Here is a 27,642-nt window from a genome sequence, read left to right as displayed (position 1 = left end):
TGTACTTGCTAGAGGAGACAAGAATAAGTGGTTGCAGACCAAGTGATATGCCTATGGATCCTAATTAGAAGTTAGGAAATATTTCCAATGGAGCTCCAGTTGATAAAGGTAGATATCAACGTTTTGCAGGGAAACTCATTTATTTATCTCACACAATACCTGATATTGCCTTTACCATTAGTGCTGTAAGTCAATATATGCACTCACCTTATGTGGAACATTTAGAGGCAGTTCACAAGATTTTTAGGTATTTAAAGAATACACCTAGAAGAAGGTTGTTATTTAAGAAGAGTGACCAAATGAGTGTAAAAGTCTTCATAAATGTAGACTGGGCAGGCTCAATCTCCGATAGAAGATCAACATCTGGTTACTGTACGTTCTTATGGGGAAATTTAATTATTCGGCGAAGCAAAAAAAAAAAAAAACGTGGTTGCCAGGAGTAGTACTGAAGCTGAGTTTAGGGCCATGGCAAATGAAGTTTGCAAGGTGTTATGGATTAAAAGAGTCTTTGGAGAACTGAAATTAGATATTGAAGCACCTGTGAGACTGTTCTGTGATAATAAACCAGTAATAAGCATTGCAAATAATTTGGTTCACCATGATCATACGAAGCACATTGAGATTGATAGGCATTTTATTAAATAAAAGCTAGAGAATTGAGTTGTTTGTATGTCGTTCATCCCTTTAAAGCAACAAATAGCAAGTGTTCTTACCAAGGGATACTTCAGACCAAAGTTTGAATCTTTCATTAACAAGTTGGGCATGATTAATATCTATGCACTAACTTGAGAGAAGGTGTATAAAATATGGAAAGATTAGATTAGTTGACCTTCTTGATTTCTAGGATTAATTATCTAATTTGTCTTATTTGTACAGTTATTGCTAATTTGTATAATTCCAAAAATTAGGAATGTGTAATCTTATAAATTTACCTCATTGTACTGGCTATTATAGGCACTTAAAAATAAGAAAAGATTTTATTCTTCTCATCTGTTTACACATAGGAGGACTTTTTATTATTGTTTGCAAAACATGTTTGCTTGGATGACCAAACCTATTGTGTAGCAACTGCATTGACTCACTACTAGAAGTAAAGAAACTAGCAGAATTTTGATTTCTACAATTGACCAAATTTGAACAGACAGGTGTTTGATTATTCAACTCTTGCAAAGAGTGTACAATTTCTTTACTAGAATAATAGATAACATTGAACTAGGTTGTGAAATTGAGGCTTTATAATCAAGGATAAGTTCATCTTGAGACAGTAGCTTAAAAAGGCCATCTTCAGCAATCCCTTGTGCCAGCAATGCTCCTTGCATCTTGTCCTTAATGAAATAAAGATTTGAAACAAATTCAATGGTCATATGGTTATCTGAGAGAAGTTAAGATAAACTAATGAGATATTTAGTAATTTTGGTTACACATAAAACATTAATAAGTTTTAACTGATTTTCTAAAGATGTAAAGAGACATGTATTGCCTATGTGTATAATTCTAAGGCCTTGTCCATTACTAACCAACTGCAACCGAGATCTAAGATAAGGCTTACCTTCAACTAAATTATGTATGTTATTAATAAGGTGATGTGTTGCTCCACTATCCAGATACCATCCTTGATCAGCAACTCCTTCTAATATGGTCATGAAAGCAGCTTTGGAAACTTCATTCTAACTTGGAAAATTTCCTTGCATAGAGAAAGTTGGAACAAAGTTACTGTTAAACTTGTCCCTGCAATCAGCTACAGAATGGTTGTGCTTTAAAGCAAATCTAACATATAATACTTCCTCTACCTCCTCTTCCTCCAAAACCATTAAAACCACCAAAGAATCCACCATTTCTAGAAAAATTTCCAACAGCACCAGCAATATTACCTCTACCTTGATTTTCATTCTAGTTATTCCAGTTACTATTACATTGTTCTCTACCTGGATTTTGTCCCTTTCCTGAATTAAAGCCTCCTCTGTTTGTAAAGTTTCCATTCCAGTTATTAGATCTAATTCTGTTTATAGTGTTTCCATTCTATTTCCCTTTGTTATTATTGTTCTAAGCTACATGATTATTAGTTTTCTTTTAATTGTTTTCAACTTGAGCTAAGTTAGTAGCATAGTTCAACTTAGCTTCCTTGAAGGCATTAGATTGATTAATTTCTAAACATGCCTCATGTGTCAATAACATTAAATACGCCTCATTAATACTCATATTTAGAACAATTGCTTCAATATACACAACCACTGGATAATAAGGTTGGCCTAGTCCAGAAATAAGATGAGTTATAAAATCCAAAGAGCTAACAGAACTTCCAGCAATAACTAGCTCATCAATGACAGATTTCAGTTTGCTAAAATACTTTGTAATAGTCATAGAACCTTTTATCATATTATTCAACATCATCTTTAGATGAACTTTCTTAGCAGTAGTTTCAGAACTAAATTGTTGCTCTAAGTTAGACCACAGTTCATGAGAAATTTTAGAATTTATCATAAGACTGAGAATTTCAACATTGATGGAGGATAATAGCCAGCTCAACAACATCTGATCTTGCTTTTTCCACACAATAAATTTAGGATTCTCTAGTCAAGTAACAGTTGAATTTTTAGAAGCATTAGAGAAAACGTATGAGTTTTCTAGAGTATTTAAGAGGAATTGTTCTGGACAAATTATGGATCCATCAAGAAGACTTTCAAGTTTATTGGCTCGAACTAAAGAGAGAATTTGAGACTTCCAGTTCATGTAATTAGATCGATCAAGTTTTATTGGAGTTGTGAAGGTGAAAGATGATGTTGATGATGAGATATTTGTGTTTAAGCTTGATGTGATTTGATTGATTCAGGCTCTGATACCAAATTCAAGTTTATTCTAGTTATTTTTGCTTGTTTGGCTACTGAGAAAGTGAAAGAAAGTTTGATGAACTTTGAGAGAAAATATAAGAGAACAAATCATCAAATTTTATTAATCTAAATTATGAGTACACTGAACTTATATACTGAGGTTTAGAACATTCTACACTTGCTAACTCACGTGTAAAGAATGAGTTGTGACTAACAAATTAATTAACTAACTTTGCCAACTAAACAACAAACTCAAAAGCTAACAATAAAAACCTTGCTGACCCATCTGCCACGTCAACAGAAGTGGTTACAAGACTTAATGAATTATATTCTTCATATGTTTATATTCAATAAAGGATTTTCTAGAAGAACGTGTAGATTTAGAATCCCAGTCACACAACCCTAGAGAGCAATTTAGTGTTATGAATTGAGGTACGCTTCCGCATAATTTTGTCATTAATTCTTGGTGATACAACATGAATGTTCATGAATTATAGGTAATGATTTTCACCAAATGAATTTCTTATTTTAACAAGTGGTATCAAAGTCTCTTCATGTTGAATCACTGAGAATCAAATTTATTTTGATTAATGATTAAAATTTTGATGTCTCTCATTTAATAATACCATAATTATTAATATTATTAAGTTTGAGAACAAAATTAAGGAAATTTGGAATTGAAAAAAATTCCAAATTCGGTTTCATAGTTTTGGTTTATTAATAATTAAAGCCGGCAGTAGCTACAGCCACCGCTGGCGTTCCCGAAAACAAGCCGCGACTGATCAAGTTGAAGCGGCAGCCATCTAGAACTAAACAAAAAAAGGATGGCCTAGGTGCGGCAGTTTGGTTAAGAGCGACGACTATAGCCGCTGCATAAGGAAGAAGAAGTAGCGGCATGGCTGCCGCATAAAAGATGGAGAAAAGAAAAAGTTGTGTTAGGGTTTCTTGGATAATATCTTAAGGATCCCTAAGGTGTTGTAAATTTGTTTTTGGGCAAAAAAAATAACATTTAAATCCAAAATTTGTGTGGGCTTAATGAAACTTAATTTTGAGCCTAATATATTGGCCTTGATAGATTAAAATTAAGGATTGGTTTACATTAGCCCATTAAAATTAAAGTTGAGATTTAGCCTTTTTTTTAAAAAAAAAAAAAGTTAGTTTGATTTGTGGGCTGATTCATGATCCAGTTCGGGTCAATCCGAACTGGTCCAGCCTTGAACCGGTCAATAATTGACTTTGATCATTGACCATTTACCAAACTTTGACCCGAATTTTTTGGATAATGTTTATACAATTTTAAATTTAAATATTGGTAAGTTGGGACTCGTTACTTTGATTCACATACCACCTCTCATCTAAGTAAGTAAACTCATCATTTATTCTTATTTCTTGATTCTTATTCTCATTTCCAATAAGTAAACATACCAACAAAGTATTTGCAATAACAATATTTTTTTTTAATTCACTTCTTACTATCTGTATATTTGAACTAATTATAATAATATACATATCATGAGGTATGTAATAAATAAATAAAGAACAGTGCCCTGATGCTCCAAGGCCTTTTATATAAATGAGTAGAGAAATTCTACCTCCTTTATTTTCTCCCAGTAAATACAAAAACACTTTTCTAGTATTGCTAATGATTCGTGGTGCCAATTATAGAGGCCTCCATAGGGTTTTAGAGTGCATTTGGAAGTGATGTGTGATAGCTAGTCTGTTAAAGCTCAGTTGCTAAGCTGTTTAGTAAAATCTTATAGTCGGGTTTTGGCAGCTCAATAACTTTTTTTTTTCTCAGTTCTACTTTACAATTATAATTTTTACTTCACAGTAGTTACAACTTAAAAAGATATAACACCTCACTACTAAACACACCTTTAGTATATTAAATGAAAGATATATTACTACATTTAGCACAAATCCCCCTTCCACGCTATTGGTTTAACTAGTGGATTTTTTATTTTTGTTTATTTAATTGGGTGAGCTCCTCGTGTATATGCTATTATATCCATTTATCAATTATTATTATGCACATTTTTTATTCTTGCCTAACCAATGGATATGCTTGCGTCAGGAATCTACCACAAAAAAAAAAAACGAGTACAGAACTTTTTTTTTTAGTTAATAAAATATTCTTAACCGCCCCAAGTGCTTAGAATAAAGAGAAAACGGGGTCACCATCCCCCAATCATTTGTTAGTGCTGCACAAAATGAATAGAAAATTGACACCATCTTTTTATTCTACCATTCCTTTGCCATAATAGTTAAAATGTGATTAAAAAATAAACCATTCGGTTGCAAAATCTAGGCAAAGATATTTTGCTTTTGGGATTCATGTTGTTAATGTAGGAGCCACTTTTAAATTTATTTTTCCAACGGATAATAGCTCGATCGATGATATATATAAAACTAAAATAATAATGAGTGGAGAAGAGAAAAAGAAAATTAATTTTTGTGACAATTTGTTTGAGTTGTTTTCACTCAATTTTGGTTGCAAATTAAAGTACCTAGAGAGGCAGGAGTACTTGCACTTGTTCAACAATTAATCGATTCAAATCGGCGTGAATTAAAACCCAAAATAGTTAAATTATTAGCTGCTTTTGTCATTCATAAGATAAACTACACTAAGTCAATCACATCACACTACAAGATTTGCTTTCAATGAGCACATTCAAACTACAAGTAGCTGTAGACGCACTTAGAATAACCTGCAAAACACAGAAGAAACACACAAAAGTAAATATAGCGTAATACAAATTATATAGCTAATCATATCTTAATTTAAGGGTTTCAAATTAATGACTTACTAGGATCTGTGGTAACAATGAGAGCAGAGTTCCTAAAATCACAATTCCAGCGGTTTCTTCCCTTGGCTTGGTAATAAAGATTCATGGAAATCGAGGCATGATTCATGAGATTATCAGGATAAAAGCAAGGGTACCCTTTTTGCAGAATCCTGCAGTCAATCTGAGAGCATGCATAGTTGATGTTTGCTAGTAGAGCTGCCTGGTCTGATGAAGGCTTTGCCACACACCAAGTTTTCTGAATAAATTGATTAATTGCAACGTCGAATTAATCAGCAAGTAATAATTAAATTTATGATGACAACCCATTTAGGATTTGCCTTTGAAAGCCAATTTGAACTTTACACGTGTTCATTTATAGCAACGTAGAAGTATCACAATTTTGTAAAAACATCAACATGCATAAATTAAACGTTTAATTATCATCAGTAAATTTAAATCGATTATGATATTTCGTGAGATGGTGGTATGTGCCAAATTTGATATTATTACCTGTCCATTTACCACGAGCAAGTTTCCTCCTACAGAAATTAAAAAGAAATTAGAGTAAAGAGTAATAATTAAGAACAATGTTAGGTATTCCAACATGAAGTGAACAATGTTAAATAATTTTATAAGTTTTGATATTGAAGTTGGAATTGAAATAATGAAATTCCTAACTATTATTGAATGATGATTAAGAGCAATGCTAGAAAAGAGATGAAGTCGTACCTGAAGTGAAGGACAAGAGCAAGAGAAAAAGATAGAGAGCTGCTTTAGGAGCCATTGATATGTTACTGATACTCTCTGAGTTGAGTTACTGATGAAAGCAATGATTTTTTGGGATGTTTAAGGAAAGAAAGATTGTGAGAATTTAAAGCAAAATGAAAGTGAAAAAGGTTAACACAACGGTTACATTTTTTCGGTGGAGAGTTGGAGACGTTATGGGCAAAAGAAACGTTGGCATAATAATAAATATAAAGAAGGGACGAATTAAGAAGAGAAAAAATAAATTAAAAGAAAGTGAAAAAGACATGCACGTGGTTGTGAGCTAACCTTTTATGACTTTACGTCGTTTCCCTTAGCTCATCATTGTCCTTTTGTCTTACTTGAATTCAATTGCTTAATGAATTTTGGTGGGGAAGCACTGCCAGTAGTCTAGGCTCTAGCGTTGTTGAAGGCTAACGGTCTGACAGCTTGCTTGTGTTGACTGACTGGGGAAATTTATCAAGCACCTTGAGAACAAAAGGCTAGATTTACTGAAACACCCTCCAAGAATTTTGTTTTGACGGCTCGATTGCTCGAAAGTTCGAAAGTACAAAGCATGAAAATAACGCTGTGAATAGAACAGTAAATGGCAGATTAAATCGACAACAATAATTAAACCGCGACACAAGAAATTTAGGTGGTTCACTAAATTAGCCACGTACATAGATGTCATCCTTTTCGCTAATAAAGCGAATAACAAATTATAAATTTTACACTAATCTTTAGCTTTCTCAATCACTAGATCTTAATCTCTCAACATAACAAATTTCATTTGTTTTTTTATCATTCATCACTTAGTTGTTAGAGACAATAATTAAGACGATTCAATTTAGGATTTGCTAATTCCGATCCCGTCTCAATTATGTAAGTAAGACTTGCTATTATAATAGATTCCTTATCAATTACTTAATCATGACAAAAATACATACCGACTATTAACTGATAAATACTAATCCGTCTTGATTGTGTTGATTGTCCTAAATTTTTTTTTTATTTGTTTGTTATTTTATTTTTTTGATACGTTTAATTTAATTAAAATTATAAAAAGAAATGGGCTGGAAAGTGAAATTAAATGAACCCAAGCGAAGCAGCAGCCCATTTTACTAGCCCAAGGTTCATTAGATTTTTTTTTTAGTTAAATGAAAATAAAAAATAAAAAAATACAATTGGGCTTTGAAGAATTGTCCTGATCCCGGAACGATTCATAAAGCAGGACGAAATTTGTTTGGGAATCTGAGAATTTTGCTCGTCCCTTGCTCTTTTCTTACAACCCGCACGGTTTTCATTTGAAAACTTATCTCACACAATGAAGATAAAATAATTATAAAATTATATGATATTTTAGAGTTAAGTGAAAATTTGGCACTATTGTTTAATTAACTCTTTAATACGGCACAATTTTATAATTATCTTTGTCACCATTAAAATTCTTCATCATTTTTCTTTCCATTTACCTCACTTACATAATTGCATTTATATTATTACATTTCTAATTTTACAATCTACACTTCATATAATTGAATATGTAAACGTGAGAGTTAATTTTCTTCTTATTTTTCACATTCACTTTTGTTTGGCTGGGCTTCTAGGTTAGGCTTTTGTGGGCTATTTGTATTATAAAACATAAATAATTAATTTTTCTTTTTTAACAAAATAGTCTACTCATGCAGAAAACACAACATGTAGCCTTGGTTTTCTTTATACAATTATTTATCTAAAAAGTAGATTTTCTTTTACACTTGAATTAATAATTTATAATTACGCCGTTTTGTTTAATAATCTTCACATCATCTGAGCAAAACAATGGGTTAGTTGAGTGAAAAAGCGCGCAACAGCAACTAACTGAAGCTGATAATCAAACTGCACTGAGCAATCCGCCATCTCAAAGCCGTAGCAGAATTTTCTAAAATGGCAGCAATTTCCACACCAATTTGTTTTTCATCACTCGTTATTCCTTGCAAAACTTGGAAGACAAATTCCAGTCACCTTTTTCTGGGAAAGTTTGCAGAACCACATGCGAATTCGTTCAGAAACAACCCTTGCTCTTTGCTTTCTGCATTTTCTGCTACAAGAATTCAACCACATTTCACCGTTAAAGCTTCTTCTTCTTCTTCAGGTAAATTTCCATTAGACTCCTCCAAATTGCTCACATTGCCTTACTTTTCTGCTGGTAAAAAATGTCATTTATTTATTTATTTTTTGAACTTCTATATGCAAATGGGTTTTTGTAAGACACATATTGAACTGAGAAAGTGTGTAAATTATACATTTTGGGATTACAAAAATTTATCAGTGGATTCATTTACATGTAGATTGGTTAAAAAGATTTGGCTACTAGGAGCATTAGAGAAATAAAGTTAAAGACTTGTTGAGTATGCAGAAAGTTTTGAAATTGGGAAATTTTCGAATCACAAGTTGAAATTTTGGGAAAAATGATAGGCGTTGTACATTTTTCAGATTTTAAACCATCATGAACACAAGTTTTCACGAAAATGTGAGAAGTAAATTTAGAAGGTATTTTAACTTCGGATTATTTTACATTGGTTTACAATTAATCGTGGAATTTTGTTTTAATGAGAGTATTGACTGACAATTTTACCGTGAAATTGGACTCCTTTACAGTTGTTGGCTTTCAGCTTAGTAGTTTCTTTGGTTATGTTAGATTCAGGTAAAGAAATACAGTATGAGCCCAAAATTTCTTATTGTTGTATTGGACAAGGTGTGACTTGAGAAATTGTCCTTGTCAAAGAGCTAAGAAATTTTCTTCCTTCATGTCATTTGTAGCTAGAACAAACACACACCAAATTTATGTGCATACTATGTAATAAGTTTAAGTAGTGACATCCCAACTTCAGATTACATATGTATTGTATAGAGCTTTAATAGGGTACACAAGGTACTCACAATTACCAGTTGATATCTCTGTTGATCAAACTGATCCCCTTGCGAGCTGCCGTGAATTATAATTTCTCTTTTCCCACTTGCAGTTGGAAGTGCAGAGTACACGGAGGAACCTGTAACTAAAGTGAAATTTCAGAAGTCTTTGAATTTGCCAGGTTACTCGAGTCCATTGTCTTTGCTTGGAACAGGTCAGATGCTTTAGTGTGATACTGCATTTTATCAATGAAGATCGAGCATAGCCATTGCATTAAGCATATGAAATAGGATACGCATGCTAACAATTTAATGAATTTACCAAAATAGTTATAACTAATTGGATTACATTTACAAATTCAGAACTTCCAGATGTATATCTCCATGCAGAATTGTTTATGATAACTCCAAGAGAAATCACATTATCCTCACTTTTTAAAATAGGAAGTAGTACGCACATGTCTCACATGCATGGTCCACAACATGGACCACTGAGTTTCGTTTGTCTCTGATGTAATTGCAGAACCTATAACTTGCTCATGTATAGGATGCTGGGGAATATAGTAGTTCTGCCAATTCCTATCTTTGCAAAACGTGAGAAACAAGAAATTAAAACTTTAGCAGGGAGTTGTTCTGGGGAATAAGTAGTTGATATGCATCTTATTTCTTATACTGTTAACCAATTTGCTGGTAACGAGTAACCTGAGTAGGTAATTGATTTCTTTCCAAAGTTGTTGGAATATTTTTCTATTTTCTTCTGGGTTAAGGATCTTTTGCTGAAACATTGTATAACACCTCATGGATTGATATAAAGTAGCATTTTAAAGATACAGACTTGTTTTTTTGAAACATTGTATAACACCTCATGGATTGATATGAAAGTATCATTTGAAAGTATTGCTAAATTATACATACAGAGTACTTGTTTCTCCCTATTATTTGTCTTTCATATTGTGAATCATTTCATGTAAAGTATCAAACAACTATACAACCATGCATACATAAGACTCTTGTGATTTTGTGTGAAAATTAAACGAATTAGGTAGTGGCTCTATTTTGGATATGCTAATAAGTATTTCGCTTAACATGCCTCTGATGTAGTCTGAAGTCGGCCCAAGATCTTACTAGCCTCTCAGCTGAATATTTGCAGGACAATAACTTTGATTGTTTGCAAAATTTCAGGATATAGGGAGAAAGTTTTTGCTATCATTGGCGTTAAGGTCTATGCTGCTGGACTATATATTAACCAATCCATCTTAAGTAAACTGAATGCATGGAAAGGAAAAGGGGCAGCTAACATTCAAGAGGATTCATCTTTGTTTGACACAATCTATCAGGGTAATACACATCATTACATCAATACTTTAATTTCTCATATAACTTAAACTTCTGAAGCCAAGCTGATGTTGTTAAATTAACTTCATACCGCAGCTCCTTCGGAGAAATCATTAAAGATTGTTCTGGTCAGAGATGTTGATGGAAAAACTTTCTGGGATGCTTTGGATGATGCGATCTCCCCAAGAATCAGGATACCAACACCTGTTGATGAATCGGCCCTGTCCACATTCCGAAGCATCTTCCAAGGGCGAAATCTTATGAAAGGAACTTTCATATTCTTAACTTGGCTGGATCCTTCGAAGATGCTGGTAAGTTTATTCTATTAGACATGAAATGTACATTATGGTACAAAGTACTTTTTGTTTACTATTTTTCAGATCTTTTTTCGGTTTTCCCCTTGATGTACTCACCTGATGGTTGTACTGTGATTCAGGTTAGCATTTCAGGAGATGGGTTGCCATCCGGGGTGGATGCTACAATTGAGTCAGAAAATGTCACTTTTGCTCTTTATGATGTATTTTTTGGAGGAGCTCCAGTTTCCCCTTCTTTGAAAGCCTCAGTTGCCACTGGACTAGCTACAATTCTCAAGTGAAGTTAATATCTTAAACTTTTTGTTATCTCTTTATTCCCTTGTTGTTCTTGATCATGTCTCTATAACTTATGTATTTTTGTATAGTTTTCTGCTTTAAACCTGGTCTGGATAATGCCTTGTAAATTGAGCTTGATGTTATCCATCACAATTAACATGTATAGCAGTAAGAGTCTTTCTGCACATGCGTCATGCTCATGGATGCAAAATCTCATCATTTGAATAAGCATTTTTGCTGGTAATTTTGTTCATCATCTTTAAAATTGGCTGCAGCTTTCTTCTTTCTTGTTAAAGATATTCCATTTCATAATCATCTTCATTAGTGTTCCCCCCTCTCCCCCCTTTTTAGAGAATTGCTCTAATGTTTATTATTAGATGTTTCTTCTAAGAAATTATCCTGCATGTTTAAGTGTCAGCATTTCAATAGAGGCAAACTGCATTTATTTATTCTTTCTCAATTTTGGATTCCCTTCTTGCCTATTATTTTGGGTCCAGGGCTGTTAGGCCACAAGTACGTTTCACATATGCAAGGCGCAAGGGTAATTCCGGAAATACCAATCGTGGCTGACGTGTTATCAAGTAGTATAGAGAGAAGAGTTTGTTATGCATTTCTGTTAGTAATAAGTTGATGGTATTCTGTTTTGATAATTCGTTAGAGTTTTTCTGTTATTCTATTTGGGCGTAGAAGTGAGGAGGTTATATGGAGAGGAGCTGGTTTTTGGGAGAGGGATGTAGAGAATTATTTTTGTAGTGAGCTTGCTCATTTTGGGAGAGATACCAAGCCTCTCGAATGCTTGGGTGTTTTGAATTTTTTCTGCAGATAAATACCAGTTTTCCTACTTCCCACAATATTCTGCTCTCTACTGTGTTGTTTATCCAATCCTTTCAGTTTAGGCCGTAACAAGGGCCCACTAGTTACCGGTTTAGATATGTGCTTCTCTTGCTTGGAAGACAAGTTCTTGCTAATTTCATTTATTCCTTATTCTTGAGAAATAGTTACATCCTGCATTACTCTACTTATGTCATTTTGTTCAGTGCATGTTTATATCTTCTGTCATTTGATTACCTAAACATGTTACCCTTTTAATGCATTGGTCCTCATATTGTCCTTGTATTACCTTGATGATTATAAATTTGATAATGATCCTAAGAAAACATGCGTGTATATGGTTTCTGGCTCTGTCCTCCCTTACCTGTGTTTGTTAGCTAAAAATTTCACAATTCTCATTAAAACAAAGAAAATGAAAAATGGGAAAGAAGGGACAAAAATTGCCATGTCTAATTAAGAAGCTGTCATTGGATATCACTATTGGGATAGGCATCAAGGGAAGCCTATTAGTCTTATACAACTTTTTCTGATTTAATTAGCTCAAGCATCTTGACAACCTCAGTCATAGTTGGTCTCTTGGAAGGTTCTGGTTCGAGGCACATTGATGCAATACTGAATACATCGTTTATCTCATTGATCGGACAACCCTCTAAGCTGGTATCAATCACGTACTCCTCCCTCTTGTCCTGCATGACTGCTTTGACCTGTTTCAACATTAAGAAACAATTTGTAAGGTGATGACTAATCTATCAATCCATACAAGACGCAATGCCAAACTTGTCTAGTGCTTTTGTAGAAGGATACAGAGAAATGAAACTGTGAAGGAACACATTCTTAGTATGACCACCTGGTCAATGAGGCCAAACTTGATGTAACTATGTCAAAATACATAGAAGAATTAGAAACATAGCAATCGGTTAAAATTCTTCAAGCTATGTGTGTCCTCTAGCCACAAATTAATCAGATTATCATAAGCTTATCTTTTGTTGTATACTCAATAACTCTCTTAAACTTAACTGCACCATTCTATAATACTAAAAGTTATAACTTCAAACTCTTAGAACTTTTATCCTTGTACTAAAAACTAATGAAAAAGAAAATTGTTTTAATGGAAATTTTTTTTGCTGTCTTTCTGTTTAATGAAACCAGGAACAGGGATTGTATTTGTCGCATTTAAATAGAGTAGCCTGAGTTCCAGCTTGATTATTTTTCTACTACAGCGCAAAGGGTTTTTACATTCAAATTATCCCAAAGTTTCAGACTAAATTATCTAGGGTGAATAACCATTTTATAAGAACTATACACACACACACACACATGCTGCTATGATTGGTAAAATAAAAAAAATAAATAAAAAAAGATTAAAGCAAATGTGCATACTTTTGAAAACTTACCCATGTCACAAGCTTCGTTCCTTCCTCTAGAAAAGCTTCATCCATAGGTCTCTTTCCTGTTAAAAGCTCAAGCAGAACAACTCCAAAGCTGTAAACATCGCCTTTTGCTGTAGCCCTCCCTGTATCAAAATATTCTGTAGAACATATAATAGTTAACTCAGTATATCAGATAACAACTTTCCAGAGGGGAAAAGTTTTAAACTTTTTATCTATTTAATGCCTCCTACCAGGGGCCAAGTATCCAAAAGTGCCAGCTACAATTGTCGAAACATGAGTCTTTTCGGCTTCCATCAATGTGGCGAGTCCGAAATCAGACACTCGAGCCTCCATATTTTGATCCAACAAAATGTTGCTTGACTTGATATCTCTATGGATTATGTGTGGAATGCAATCATGATGAAGGTATGCTATTCCTCTTGCAGCACCTACTGCTATTTTGTATCTGGATGGCCAATCTAAATTCTTCTTGTTAACTGATTTTCCTGCATCATCGTTAATGTTACAATCACAGATGCAAGTAATGCAAAATGCAATTTTATTGTTTCAATACATTTTTCTAATCTCCAAGTAGATTATGGTTTTCACTTTACTTCAAATTTAAGTAATCTGTGTTGCAAAATTTCGAAAATATGCCTCTTTTTGAAAGTTCCCTGACAGGTGAATTTGCTATAAAAGGAGCTTTTAGTATAATATTCATTTCTCATTTTTCGGAGATAGTTAATCATACCATGTAGAAATGTATCCAAGCTTCCATTAGGCATGAGCTCATATATGAGAAGATTGTACTGAGAAGAAGTGTAGTATCCATGAAGAGTGACAATATTCCGATGCTTTATATCGCCCATTGCCTCCAATTCTCTCTCAAAACCTCTGTCTACCTCCGTGGTTCCCCTGTGTAGTCTTTTCACGGCGAAGGCTGTGGAGTCATTTACAGTCAATCTATAAACCGTTCCGAAGCCTCCAGAACCAATGACATCTTTGCTGCTGAACTTTAGTGTCTTCTTGAATATTGCGTCGGATTGCAGAGAATGTATCAATGGAGACCTAAACATCACCATTTTCCCACCTGTATTTTACCCGAAACACAGATTAGCAGCGTTTTTTTAAATCTTTATTTACTTTCCAGGAAGCTAGAATTCAAGAAAATTTTCTCATAATAGCTACAATACCTGAGACGCTGTCTGCATAAACCATGTTCTTTCTTTTCCATCTTCTATAAAGGAGAACTGAAATAATAATCTTTGATATAACAAAAGCGATACAGCATATTGTGACGTAGAATGCTATGATCCTAGCATTGCCCATTTAATTCTACAGAGTGATATTCAACGAACAAAATAAGTGATTTTTAGTAACTTAAAGAAGAAAAAGGCTGCAGTATGTGAAAGAGAAGAATTCAACCCTGAAGGGTTATTAGTTTAGATGATCTGCTCGGAGAACTACAGAGGTGTGAAATGAGAGAAGACTTGAACTAGCAGCAGCCTCTTTGTAACAGAAAGCACGTTACGTTGATGAAAGTGCTTCCAAGTTTTAATCATTTGATAGTTTGACGCATGCAACGCAAAGGTAGATGAATTGAATAATATGTACATATGAAGGAGCAAATTTCTTCATCTGCCAACTTATGTCGACGCAACGTGTTAATTTGTGACACCTAATGGCAGCTTGTGACTCTATGATTTCTTTTCTCACTTCACATCACATAGGCTGAGAACTGCAAAACGCTTTTTGACTTTTTAGAGAGTTTTTACCCTGTAATCATGGAGTTTAATTTAGTATTTTTAGTTTAATTCAAGTCTCGGCGGCTTATTCCAGTGAAAATTTACCTCTTCGGAAGGGTTATGGGACCCCAGTGGGGCCTCTTTGGGGCTGACACATGCCATTATGGGACCCACGTGGGGTCCAGTTCAAGGACATGGGCTGCAAAAGATGTAGCGTGGTGGTCTGTTACTGTTAGGAATCTGAAATAGAAATGTGGGCAGCACGACTGCTAGCTTAACTGCTTAAGCTTTCGGCCAATTAGCGAGCACCTAATCCTAGCAAGACTACATTGGCAGGCTCTTGCAGCTATGGCTACTGCTAGTATCACCATCTTTCATCAACATCAAGTCATCAAGGCAGTTTGATTCAACAAAACTTCAGTTATCGTAGTTAAGCTTGTGTATATACATTTTATGTGTTGAGTAAATGGTTCTACAGGCTAGGAAAGTAGTGATATATGGGGTTATATATAGGATAGATTACCTTCTAAAAGGTTATTATTCTGGGATGAATACTTTGAATGTGCAAGACTTGTCTCTCAACAAGTGATATCAGAAATGTGCTGGACTCAATATCACACAAATGGATCAGGGTCGATGCCACTTCCCCACTAGCAAGAGATTGTTGAGCAGTTGAGAGTTTTTTCACAGTTGCTCTTGCTCTATTGTAGAGGGATCGTTGAATAAATTGAGCTGTCTCATCTTAGTTAAAATTGAGTCACTTTACCAAATAGATCAATCTTAAGTCGGCCTCACCATTATGGGAAGAGAGCAATAACGTACTTTATATTTTTATGTTAGTTGGGAAATTGAAATGATAAATGTCTTTTCTACTTGTGTAAGGCCAGATTTTATAAAATATTCACTAGCATTAAATGTTTTGGATGACTCGACAACCTGATGATGTTGATTTCAAAAGGGTCTTTTTATCCAAAAGAACAATCGAGAGCAAAAAGGATGAACACATCATGTGAAATATTTGCTGTCATCATATGGTTTCTGCCACCTGTTTTTGCTGTACGAGTCGGGAATTTATAAAGCCAACTTAAAGTCACAAGGGAATCATTTTCTTGGTAGAAGAAGTGAATGCCGGTGTAAAAGCAATTGATTGCTCGGCAATTTTTGAAAAATAAAAAACTTACTGGTTTAAATTTATGGGGGGTGTTCATCTTAGTCGGTTGGAATTTTGATTTCAAAAAGATTTTGCCATTTTAAGAAATATACGATCAGCATTGTGTTCATGTGAACTGAAGCATTTGAGATCAGCGTCACCTAGACGAAATTATTACAACAAATTAGACACAACATATATTTCTGTTTAAGGGAATAAATAAGGAAACTAAATGTAATTCCACAAAAAAAAGTTGAAATTTCATGATTCATAATATCACATTTTTATGTTATAAAAAAGGTAATATTAATTTCAAACCATTTCTGATCTCTTCTTGTTGCCAAGGTAGGAAGTATAAGTATAATAATTAATTGTCAAAAAATCAATCAATTAAAAATCTCGGGGAGTAGATACTAAAAAATTGATTTAAAATTTGTCCACTTCTTTTTTTTTAATCATACAAAATAATGCTAAAATATATGAAATTTCTGTTCAATATTCCAAATAACTTTTTTCTCCCCAAAATACAAAGTGCTGGAGAATTATGGCACCAAAAATAAAAATAAAGGTTATTATCATTTGACTACTTCTAGTATTACGAAATAATAAACTTTGAGGTGTATCGCTTTACTATTATTTCTTTTCAAAATTTAACATTTTACTCTATTTTTCGTTATCATCTTTAGTTGACTTGTTAGTTAAGTTGTAAAATACAAATTTCGACTATTCAATGAAACATATATAAATTAGATGATTTCTTTCATTTTGTTTCATTTGTTCCATTGGTTAAAAAAAGATTTATTTTGGGTTAAAAAATTTGTAGATTAAATTTGGGTTAAACTGAAAATTCTGTTCTTCAAATTTTATGGTATATTACAATTTGGCTAAAATTAAGTTCAAAAAAAGTCATTTTTACGCTTGTAGCATCATCATAATGTTATGTGTGTGTTCATATGTATATATAAAAAGGTTTTATAGAAAGCCGCTACTAAGTCACATTATCTGTAACTTATACTTGACCTAAAAGTAATTTTCCATGACCTCTAATTACTTAAATTTAATTTTGGATTGATATAACTTAGCTAAACCCTAAAGGCCTGGACGACAGGTTAATAATGTATCGGGATAATCTGTCGTTAAACCTTGAGCTTTCTCCATGTGCAGATCTCGGTTAATAACTTATTATGCTGAGAAGATCATATAGATTATGGATGTACATATTGTATATACAAAACAGGCAAGAGCTAGGCAAAAAGAATACAACAAAAGTAACAGCCTCCCTCTTATCCACACCACCCAAAATTTGTAGAAGCAAAAAATATGACCACCATAACTGAAAGCAGTCGGCAATAATGCTACATCTGAAGCAAGCTCAATGAATTCTCACGATCCTGCATTTTCAAGCATTGAAGTTGTTAATATGAATCAAGTGAGCACATCACGGCAATTGGTAAGAAAGTATCAGCAATAATACTCTTAACAAATTGTAAGTGATGTAACAGTATGGTCATCACATTATTTGGGATAAACTACTAGAAAAGAGTAGAGTATTTAATGATTTAAAATAAATAAATAAATGAAGTCGAGATATCTTGCCTGCCCAATCGAGAGAGCTCAGGCTCTGTGAATAGCAAATCTTGCAAAGGTTTCACATCCATGTCCCTTCCATCAGAGTTGGGGGGAAAAAATCTCAGACAAATAGTCAATTTTGCGTTTTTGAAGGATATCAATTCTATCCTCCTTTACCACTTAATACAATATTTAGCTTTTTAAGGCAATGAAAATGAAAAATGATTTTACTCCCATTGATTATGATGCAAGAAGGAATGAAACAAGAAAGAAATACCTGTAAATATAATCGGAAGAAACCTGCCTGTGATGAAGAGTGTAGTCACTGCCCACGTAAGTCACAATTAAACTACCTGCATCTGGGTGCGGCCAGCTCCTTGAAGTAGGAAACCGTAGTACAAATGTCCCAGGCTCTTGAAGGCCTCTTGGACCCTGAAGTGAATATTCAGCTTCTTCCTTTGTAATAAATCCTTCTATCCACTTGGGAGATGTGGATCTCCATGGTTTATTTATCCAATCGCTTGATAATGTGAAAGCAACTGGGTATAACCAACACCATAGCTTCTCAAAGTTCTCTTGGGCTAGAAAATCTCGGCATCCAGCAATTCTCCTCAGAAGCTCAAAATCCTGAATATAATTATTTGACTCATCACATTCATTGCACGTTTATTCCGTTTTGGACATGGGATGCACATGATGGATTTTTCATGCCAAAAAGGGGAGAAAATTATTTTCAATATCATTGTTCGTTCACTAGTTTAAGAAAAGAAGCCAACAAACTTTACCATGATACAAAATTACAAAAAATGTTATTTCATCAACTTTCGAGGGTAAAACTGATAGAAGAATTGAACTGGTATATCAGCGATTCCCATAAGTGAATTTTCATCAATATTTACATTGAATAAACTGATGTTATCACATCTTCCAAAAATGCCATTAGTTAATCGTATGATTCAAAAAGACATAAGCCACAATAGCATGCTGTATGTAGGACCTCAAGAATACAATATAGGGAAATTATCAATCGTATACCCTCAGTTTACTCCGTTATTAAATTTACTACAACACTTTCAAAGTATATCAGTCGTCCATCCTAATTCGACAAAATGTATCTGCCGTCCACCAAACCGTTAGTTGCCGTTTAAATATGATGACGTCAGAGGGGTAACCTAGTCTTTTCAGATGATACAAGTGATAATTTAAGGGTACATAAGTGATAATAAGAGATTTTAAGGGTATACAAGTGATAATTTTCAAGGATAAAATCATCAATTCACTATAGTTCCGTTAACTTTCAAACAGCAGCTGACGGTTTAGTGGTCGGCATATAACTTTTATCAATTTAAGATGGACGATTGATATACCCTTAAAGTGTTGTAGTATTTTTAATAAAAGCGCAAATTTAAGGTATACGAATGATAATTTCCCTACAACATATTTAGTTATGAATCAAGAGCCAAAAAAAGAACAAAACAGAAAAAAAAAAAAGTGTTTTGGCGACTTGTGTGATGTAAGATTGCGTGTGCACATGCTTGTAAGAGAGAGAACCTGATGTGAGAGAGGTCGAGTACTACAGCAGGAAATCTTCTTGAATTGTTCCTCAATCTCAAAAACTGCACAATCCCAATGAACATGGGGGTTGTTTTGTGAGATCAAATTCCAAGCATTTCTTCCTTCTTCTATCAATCTCTTTGCAATCATTATCTGAAATCTGAAAAAAGGGAGTAGATTTCCTTGTTTAAAAGGATTCAGATTTATGGGGTACCAACAAGCAGAAATGAAGATTCCGTCTTGAGAAAGATGTATACACAGTCACTGGCAAAAAGCATCTACAGTACCATGTAATTGGTTCAGTTATGGACCCCTAAATGGGGATACAAAATCCCAAAAACATGCATATGTGTGATCCAACGAGAATACTAATATCATGATGTTCAGAAAATGGAAACAGAAGTAGATCACCTGTGGTGGGAACATCCTGTGTAAATGGAAACCTGATGTGCAAACTCCAATATTTCTTCATCAGAGAAAGAGGTCACAATTTCCTTCAGCAGATGAGATCTATCAGCCAAGCCTCCAAGGCAGTACTTAAAAATGGTCAAATCTGAAACTGACTTTCCACTATTCTTCAAAGCCACGTTTCTAACTCCCTTGCTCTCATAATCAGCCGGAGAGACGTCTGCATCTTCAGTGTTTTCATGTGTCCCATCCAACCCTTTTGCAAATGCACCCTCAGCCTAATAAAAAAGGTGAGCGATGAGACTAATGTTTCTATATTGTAGGTGTCATCTATTTCAATTGATAAAATCTCTTGAGTTGAAACAAGAGGTCTGGAGGCCGAACTCCATTCACATGGGTGGGGAGTGAATTGGGTTGCCATTAGGCTATAATTAATATATATTAAAAAAAAAGGAAAAAAAGAAGATTAATGTGCCCAAATAAATGCATATTACCAGAGAAAATTCAAAATATAGCAAGATACATGTCACCATCTACCAAATATTTGTGAAGATATAAATAGTTTCTAAGGGCACACCATGTCAAGAAAGAGTTTAAAGAATGATAGAAAACCTTTATTATAAATATACATGTACGACCAACTTTTCAAGAATTTTTTAACTTCAACGCAAATAAACAAAAATTAAATGTTAAGCTACCACTTCAAAAAAATTAAAATCCTTGGCTAAGCTCTAACATGCCCCTCAAGTGCAAAAGGCCACCAATCAAACAAAAACACAAACACAACCAGAAAGAAAAAAGAAGAAAAAAAATGTAAAACCTGAAGTCAAATAACATTATATGATGATCTGAAACCAGACCACTACGTAAAACTAGCTCTGATACCGTGTTATATCTTCATCTGGAAACTAAAAGTTTATAAGGAAAACAATATTTAACTTTAACACTAGTCTAATATTATTCTCTTGTTACATTTTCTTTAATTCTGAAATAAAGAAGTAATCAACTTGCCTTCACAACAAGAAGGCTGACAAGTAACAAATCATTAAGCATTGGTCATGGTCATATAATAAGGAGGCTCTAAGACTACTAAATGCCTATGTCAATATATTATGATGGTTCCCTAACAGTTCACAGCTTTCAGACTGAAACTTTGACATGGTATAGAAGCAATGCCCTCAAGTTTCATTCATAATGGCCAGTTTTCTGCTGTTTTTTCAAATTTGGTTTTATTTTCAGGCTATGTTTCAAGCTCCAGGAGCACAGCCAACTGTCTCCAAGGGCTATTTGTGAGGGGAGTGTTAAAGATATCACCAAATTGGTTCTATGTTAAGTTCCACTTCGTCTCCTGTTGTTGAGCCTTCGGTCAAGAGCAAAGTTTTCAGTTGGAAAGATCAACCAGAGGGCGAAACAGTTATTTGTCTATTTCATTTACGTTTCAATTTACTACTAAATTATCTCAAAGAAGGGGTTAGAAGGGTTCTCATATTTTCTAAAATGGGGTTAGAAGGGTTTTCAAATTTTCTAATTTTATAAGTGAAGGGTCATGAATACATATTTGTACAAATTTTCTCTTCAGTGAATATTTATACACTTCTAAAGCCAACTAAAAACATATATATCAAACGTTTAAAATGCATTTTATATAACTTTGGAGTTTTAAAATTAAAATGTACCTGTGTGGTAATGATTCCAGTAGATATGAAAATAAAAATAAATAGAAAATTAAAAAATAAAAAGTTCCACCTATCCTTCTAATTTCTGAACTATTTTAATGCAGTTCAAACAGTGATTTTGGGTTTTTCAACAAGTTTGAAAAATAATGATGAACAAAACTGTTTAAATACCTTATTAGCAGTCAAAGGATGAGGGCTGCCTTCCCCATCCAGTTGCTCCATTGCAGGTATCTTTTCTTGTTCCAGCCTCACCCGCTTTGATGATGGACTAGGTTTTGCTTCAAGTACAGTGTTGTGATGAATTTCTAAAGATCCATCATCAAATCCACATGATTGAGATCCATTGGTTGGATGGATAGAAGCTGGTGTTCTTTTGAAGGGAACAGAGAATGTCCGAATAGTACGAGTCCTTGAGATACAACGAATTGGATAGGAGAGAACCTCTAGGAAAGGAAACCCCACAAGTTTCGGTACTTCAAACCTTATACAGAATAGCCTATTGTCGCACTTGGATGAAAGCTGAAATTAACAGAAGGGAGGGAAAAAAAAAAAAGTGTAAGCAACTGGACAAATTCTTAATGGTAAAAGAACATCATTGTCAAATCTAATTATCCAAAGCAACTTGCTCTAATTTACAAGAAGCCAAATTATTCTTGACGCTGTCTCTCACTTTACCCCATTGTGACACATCATAGGATGAAACATTCAGGGTGCATCATCAACAAAATCAAACAACCATGTCAAATAACTTAGTTTGAAAATAAAGAATAAATTTTCCGACAGGATATTTCAAATTAACCACATAAATCACAAATTTCTGAACTCAGACGCATGTGCAGAATTACAATTACAAGTCTACAACGACCACCACTTTGACTTTAATTCATAATGGCCTTTTCACACACAAGCAGAGCAGGATTTCCCTTGATATGTACTTAAATATTATCAACTAGAAGAGTTGAGCTGTTCAGAAACCAAATTTGGATTTGTCAGACACAGTATTGGGACACTCTGAGCACATGCAAAGTCCATAGGTTGAAATGAAAAAGTTGATATAAAAGCAAAGGGTATGTGATGATGGCATTCAACTCCGCAATCACCAAAGACTAAAAGTTACTGCAAGTCTTTAAAATATATGGAAAATAAAAGACAATCAATTTTGTACAGCACTAAAAGTATAATACTACAAAGTTAAGATTCACTAAATAGTTACAGTGATAAAGGTACTAATAAATATGCTTTCATATTAAGGAAAAGTGGTTTATCTCGAATGTAATAAGATAAGTGAATATTGCACAGCTACAAATAAGTACACAGTGATTAAAGCTCACAAGAAACATTTCCAAACTTCCTCAGGCTGCAGGCTGCACCTGAACTTTTATTGCAGTTTCCCATCATGCAGTTCTATGCTAAACTTATATCAAAGAGAAAACCATACCATATGACGTGTTTCTACATAAAGATGACAAATCGTCTGTGTAGGTAATGGGTGGACACTAACACATAAATCTTTACTGTTAACATAAGAGGACAGCTTTCTAGGAAGTCCCAAGTAACAACTTTGTTTTCTGTGGAACGAATGAAGGTCTTCCCTGCAAAATTCTTAGATGGTATCCCAGAAATCACCACACAAAAAGGACCAAAACTAAGGTTGGTATCTAATGTTTTACCTGAGATATTTTCAGCTTAAAAGATGCACGCCCATTCAATAGTTTACTAGGCCTGTCATAAGTAGGAAATTCGATCCCATCATAGCTCGTCAAAAGGGGAGCTTCTCCATCACTTGTCTTCTCGACAAGGCTGCCATTGTCAGCATACAGAAGTGCAGCAGTGATCTGTTATGACAAGCAATGTTTCAAGTCTCAACATAATACCATCAATACCAAGAATCAGAGGCGAATATTCTATGATAAGCAAAAACGAAAGATGAAAACCTCCACTTCTTTGTTTACAGGCTGGCCAAAGGCATTTAATAGAACAACATCCAAGGAAAAGATCCTGCGGCAAGATGCCTGAGAAATAATAAATCTATAAGTTGAAATTAAAAATTACAATCATTGGATTACAAATTCAGTAAAAACAACTTCGATAACACAGCATCTATAATAGAATACTCAAAATCTGAGGAAAATTGAGATGACATTAGCATATTGAATGAACATATGAGAAATTTGATGTGATGCAGCCATAAACCCACATCCCAACTACTATGGGTCAGAGAACTGTACAGATGAAACACCAAATGCATAGCTTTCAGAACTTCCCTAATAATCTAACCTTTCCACCAACAATGCTCCAAACACCATCGCTGTCTTCTTCAATCTCAGAGGCAGACGAAGTATCGATAGACAATAGAAGTGGTGGGTCCTAGAATAAAACAAGTATATTTGTGAAATAAGAAAATAAAAAACACGGCTTTGACATAATAAACAAAGTAATTCAAGAAATATAACAGAGCACCTTATGGTAGTGATCCTTGATGGACAAGTTTAGGGGCAAGATTTTTGCATCGTGGACATAACCCTGCATATTGCTACCAACCAATGTTATCCTCGTCCGAGAATTTGACAAGGAACCTTTACAAAAAGATGAAGACACAGGCTTCTCTGCTACAATTTCCCCATCAATATGAAGCTGCACAGAATCAGTAGAAACCTGACAAAATAAGGCCAACCATTATTATTTCCCTATCTCTGAAGAAGAACAGGAACTGTCACATTTCAACAGAGTTGACATAAGGCCAAAAATGAGATATCAAAATACCAAGAGCAAAATGCATTTGACCAGGCAAAAAAAGTAAAATTAATAACGACATAAGATGGAAGACTGGACGTAGTGTTAGCTCAAAATGCAGAAGATTTAACCCAAATTCTTCATTATTGAATAATAATATTAATAACAAAGACTGGACATATTGTTAGCTAGCATGTTTCTGCATAAGATTCCTATGGTTGAAAAGTTGGTAAAAAGGAGTGCATGCCCCCAACTTCCGCGTTAAACTCCTTATATTTAGATTTATCAATAAACAATAGGCTTAAAAAATTATCCCATGCCACATTTATCTTACTATAAACCCAATTTTTAACATCTCAACACTCCCTCTTAAGTAGGAGAATCAATGTCTATCATGTTTAGCCTGATACATAAATAGATTAGCAAGTAGGAGCAGAGATTTATACAAGATACAACCAGGAGATTTCAGTGTTTTCTATCTTTTTACTCTCTAGAAATCAAAATATACAACATATGATATAGCATCACTCTATTCTGAACTCCCCTAAGGAATCAACCAATTTAGGTCACAAGAACTTAATGTCAAGTAGAAACAAAAAGGTCTTAGGATCACTATATTCTCTTCTTTCTCTATTTTCCCAGTTTCTTCCCATAGGTCAGTCACAGTTTCTTTCTGCAAGGATTAGATTGGGCAAACTTCTAACACAAGAAATATTGAAGAAAAGCCTTCCATGTGAACATGTCAATAGCTCACTCTTTCTCACTCCAGATACATCGGCCAATAGCCAAGTAGCCAATGAGGAAGTTACTATTAACATATCCATAGTGTAATTACTACAACTCAGTATATACCATAACCATAAAGTTTCCACTCCATCTACATACATATATATCAAAGCAGTCAAGATGAAAATGATTTTCACGTGTGCAGTGCATAATGATGACAATTCTATGCATACAGAAGTTAGTTGAGAACAGATAAAAACCATATTTCTAATAATGTTCCTTCCAGGGACAAAATATGCTTAAGTGGTGAGTTACTAAAGCGTACACAAAGAGAGTCCTAAGAGTTAAAAATCAGCAAAGAAAGGTATCAAATTATTTGGAAGATTTAATTAAAACCTCAATCTAATCAACTTGTTATATATTTAAAACACACCCTGCATCCAACATGAATCCAGCTTTCTAAAGGAAACTCAGTGTCCATAGATGCATGTTGAAGTTCCGTCAATGGAGCAGATTTTCCGGGATCAGGAGCTTCTTTGTGTAATGAAATAAAAGGAAAAAGCATCAGTATTTTCTTCTCATTTAGCGCAAGAAAAGGAGCATTGCCACCAATATCAACCTGCAAAGGTAATAAAAATCAATTCATTGTTCATTGCGTTTGAAGATGACTACTAATATCAGGCACAAGTACAACAAAAATTTCCAACCTAGAAGCTGAGTTCTATTTTTCAACGGCTCATCAAAAGAAAAACAATATAAACATAAGATAAAACAGCAAAAGATTCATACCCCATCAAATCCTAACAAAGAATCAAAGTACCGTAGAGGATTTACAATGCACTCAATAGGATAAAACAACAAATTTTCTTATATGTCAAATAAGCTTGAATGAAAAAGATGAATTCACCACAAACACCGCACGAGATCAAAAAATACAAATCAAAGACATATTTTCTTACTCATGAACAGAAAGTTAAATCCTTAGCCCTCTGAAAACTACATTAGAATACCTTAAAAACAGAAAATTTTCCACATCCCAACCACAAACCAGACGCATGATGAACAAGCCACAAACTTGCATTACATTTTGAGCCACAACAATCCTAACAAAACCATCAAAAGACAATTTCACATAAAAGATTTGTCCCTACTGATGATAGTTTGGGGGGGGGGGGGGCGCTCCATTTTTTCAAATAACAAGTAAAACACAAATTAAGATTTAAGTTACATTAAAATTTTTAAAAAAAACTACAAACAGAAAGGCAAGACAAAGAAAGGGAAGCTTTTTCAGAACCTGGCTAATAAGAGTAGCAGAAAATGTAGTGGACTTCATGAGATAAACCCAGAAACATAAACTGAAACCCTCTTCATCTCCTTCAATTTTAAATCTCAAATCCTTCAGCAAATAGTAATCTTCACCCTTTATCACGTTCTCACCCATTATCTCCCTTCTTTTTATTTTTGCCCCTCAGAAGTACAAGAAACCTTATACCCACCAACAAAAACACAAAAAAACCAACTCTCTTCTGCGTCTCGCACTTCAACTAAAATAACAAACAAACACTTAAACCGTTTTTTTTTTAAAAAAAAAAAAGGGTCTGCAAAAGCAAACTGTTTTATTTTTTTTTAATATATATATTTTAATGACGGCGGCTGTGAAGTGTTAACTAACGGGTGGGTAGTGGCGTTGCGTTTCGGTTGTCGTTTGATCAGGTAAGTAGGAATCTGCTACACGAAATGTAACAAATATGAATCAATATAACCAATAATAGGACGCCACGTCACGCCACAATAAAAGTAATATTTTATGGCTTGTCATGCGTGTGGTGAATTTTATTGTATTTCGCTTGTAACTTTGGTCCGAGAATTTGAAACTAAATTCTCAAGTTTGGGACAATAAATCTTGGGCAGAATAAGATTTGTACTTGTAAAAACACTCTACTTATACACCAATTACACTGATTCTTCTGGGAAAAGTAGGAGCCCAAATGAAGCTCATTTATTGATGGTTTAGAATTAAAGGAAGAGTAGGCCTTTCTACACCCCCTCAAAATTCCTCATAAAACTCCTTTTTTTTATTGCAATTACCCAAATATTCAAAGACTGAAAATTCAATTAAACACTTAAATAAATAAGCTTTTTAATACAAATTTTACACCCATCTCATTTCATAATTTATATTTATATTTTAAATTTTAATTGAAAAAATTTTTAGAAAAAAATTATGAGAGTTTTGAGTAGGGATGGAGGAAATACCTACAAGGACGGAGGTCCCTGAGATTTTCTCTATTCAGAGAGGACACGAGAACAATTTTATACCCATTTTTTATTCAAAAAAGGGATAGAGATGAGGTTGAATCCTTATCTTCTCCGCATTTTCCCATTTTCCCATTTTAATTTTTAAGTTTTATTTTATTTTTCTAGAATTATTAGTGAATAAATAATAAAATTTTAAATTATAAAAAATATTAAATATCGGTACAAATAACAAATATCAAAATATTTATATACATTATATAAATATTAGTTCATATAAAGACTTTAATATAACTTAAACTTAACCATAGCCCACAAGCCTACAATCCACATATCAAACCCTAAGCCACTCTCTTATGGTCTCATTTATCTTTTCCAAATTATTCGCACTATAGCTAGCACTCTCTCATGGTTTCATTCATAGTCCAATAACATGTTGCATCGTC

General features: G+C 33.9%; 4 protein-coding genes across 6 annotated transcripts; 1 reads left to right on the top strand and 3 right to left on the bottom strand.

Moving 5' to 3' along the window:
* Positions 1-5,273: 5,273 nt before the first annotated feature.
* On the bottom strand, positions 5,274-6,890 carry LOC102613275 (glucan endo-1,3-beta-D-glucosidase). 2 transcript variants are annotated; one of them, XM_052438217.1, is made up of 5 exons: positions 6,668-6,890; positions 6,344-6,431; positions 6,125-6,153; positions 5,636-5,870; positions 5,274-5,536 (listed from the first exon to the last, which is right to left on the bottom strand). In XM_052438217.1, the coding sequence occupies exons 2-5, from the start codon at positions 6,396-6,398 to the stop codon at positions 5,505-5,507; spliced, it is 351 nt and encodes a 116-aa protein (XP_052294177.1). In that variant the 5' UTR covers positions 6,399-6,431; positions 6,668-6,890; the 3' UTR covers positions 5,274-5,504. The 2 variants fall into 2 exon arrangements, with proteins under 2 accessions (XP_052294177.1, XP_015385533.2); XM_015530047.3 differs by lacking the exon at positions 6,668-6,890 and having other exon boundaries at positions 6,344-6,547.
* A 1,149-nt stretch (positions 6,891-8,039) lies between these two features.
* LOC102614051 (fatty-acid-binding protein 3, chloroplastic) lies at positions 8,040-12,040 on the top strand. Of its 2 annotated transcripts, XM_052438838.1 has the most exons (6): positions 8,040-8,495; positions 9,367-9,468; positions 10,436-10,591; positions 10,685-10,899; positions 11,025-11,184; positions 11,676-12,040. In XM_052438838.1, exons 1-5 carry the CDS (start codon positions 8,288-8,290, stop codon positions 11,181-11,183), a joined length of 840 nt encoding a protein of 279 aa, XP_052294798.1. In that variant the 5' UTR covers positions 8,040-8,287; the 3' UTR covers position 11,184; positions 11,676-12,040. The 2 variants fall into 2 exon arrangements, with proteins under 2 accessions (XP_052294798.1, XP_006477800.2); XM_006477737.4 differs by lacking the exon at positions 11,676-12,040 and having other exon boundaries at positions 11,025-11,443.
* A 419-nt stretch (positions 12,041-12,459) lies between these two features.
* Positions 12,460-14,972, bottom strand: LOC102613746 (receptor-like serine/threonine-protein kinase At1g78530). The gene is made up of 5 exons (XM_006477736.4): positions 14,573-14,972; positions 14,131-14,469; positions 13,631-13,885; positions 13,404-13,537; positions 12,460-12,713 (listed from the first exon to the last, which is right to left on the bottom strand). Exons 1-5 carry the CDS (start codon positions 14,706-14,708, stop codon positions 12,522-12,524), a joined length of 1,056 nt encoding a protein of 351 aa, XP_006477799.2. The 5' UTR covers positions 14,709-14,972; the 3' UTR covers positions 12,460-12,521.
* Positions 14,973-17,431: 2,459 nt separating this feature from the next.
* Positions 17,432-26,544, bottom strand: LOC102614546 (SH2 domain-containing protein B-like). Its single transcript, XM_052438427.1, has 12 exons — positions 26,235-26,544; positions 25,374-25,559; positions 23,942-24,136; positions 23,759-23,848; positions 23,416-23,493; positions 23,152-23,316; positions 21,653-22,000; positions 19,809-20,083; positions 19,395-19,557; positions 18,121-18,470; positions 17,871-17,936; positions 17,432-17,665 (listed from the first exon to the last, which is right to left on the bottom strand). The coding sequence occupies exons 1-12, from the start codon at positions 26,379-26,381 to the stop codon at positions 17,647-17,649; spliced, it is 2,082 nt and encodes a 693-aa protein (XP_052294387.1). The 5' UTR covers positions 26,382-26,544; the 3' UTR covers positions 17,432-17,646.
* Positions 26,545-27,642: the final 1,098 nt, after the last annotated feature.

This window comes from Citrus sinensis, chromosome 3 (assembly GCF_022201045.2).
Source record: "Citrus sinensis cultivar Valencia sweet orange chromosome 3, DVS_A1.0, whole genome shotgun sequence".
NCBI classification, from domain to species: domain Eukaryota; kingdom Viridiplantae; phylum Streptophyta; class Magnoliopsida; order Sapindales; family Rutaceae; genus Citrus; species Citrus sinensis.
The sequence above is the reverse complement of the archived record's forward strand: the minus strand, read 5'-3'. Positions and strand labels throughout refer to the sequence as shown.

Excerpts from the sequence above, each read along its gene's own strand:
- LOC102614051 (XM_052438838.1), top strand. The coding sequence starts at position 8,288 with ATGGCAGCAATTTCCACACCAATTTGTTTTTCATCACTCGTTATTCCT. Across the intron at positions 8,496-9,366 it reads AGCTTCTTCTTCTTCTTCAG|TTGGAAGTGCAGAGTACACG; the intron begins GTAAATTTCCAT and ends TCCCACTTGCAG. Across the intron at positions 9,469-10,435 it reads ATTGTCTTTGCTTGGAACAG|GATATAGGGAGAAAGTTTTT; the intron begins GTCAGATGCTTT and ends GCAAAATTTCAG.
- LOC102613275 (XM_052438217.1), bottom strand. The coding sequence starts at position 6,398 with ATGGCTCCTAAAGCAGCTCTCTATCTTTTTCTCTTGCTCTTGTCCTTC. Across the intron at positions 6,154-6,343 it reads GCTCTTGTCCTTCACTTCAG|GAGGAAACTTGCTCGTGGTA; the intron begins GTACGACTTCAT and ends TAATTTCTGTAG. Across the intron at positions 5,537-5,635 it reads CATTGTTACCACAGATCCTA|GTTATTCTAAGTGCGTCTAC; the intron begins GTAAGTCATTAA and ends TGTGTTTTGCAG.
- LOC102613746 (XM_006477736.4), bottom strand. The coding sequence starts at position 14,708 with ATGGGCAATGCTAGGATCATAGCATTCTACGTCACAATATGCTGTATC. Across the intron at positions 14,470-14,572 it reads TTATGCAGACAGCGTCTCAG|GTGGGAAAATGGTGATGTTT; the intron begins GTATTGTAGCTA and ends GGTAAAATACAG. Across the intron at positions 13,538-13,630 it reads TTTTGGATACTTGGCCCCTG|AATATTTTGATACAGGGAGG; the intron begins GTAGGAGGCATT and ends TATGTTCTACAG.
- LOC102614546 (XM_052438427.1), bottom strand. The coding sequence starts at position 26,381 with ATGGGTGAGAACGTGATAAAGGGTGAAGATTACTATTTGCTGAAGGAT. Across the intron at positions 23,494-23,758 it reads GGAGCATTGTTGGTGGAAAG|GCATCTTGCCGCAGGATCTT; the intron begins GTTAGATTATTA and ends ATTATTTCTCAG. Across the intron at positions 22,001-23,151 it reads TTAAGCTGAAAATATCTCAG|CTTTCATCCAAGTGCGACAA; the intron begins GTAAAACATTAG and ends TGTTAATTTCAG.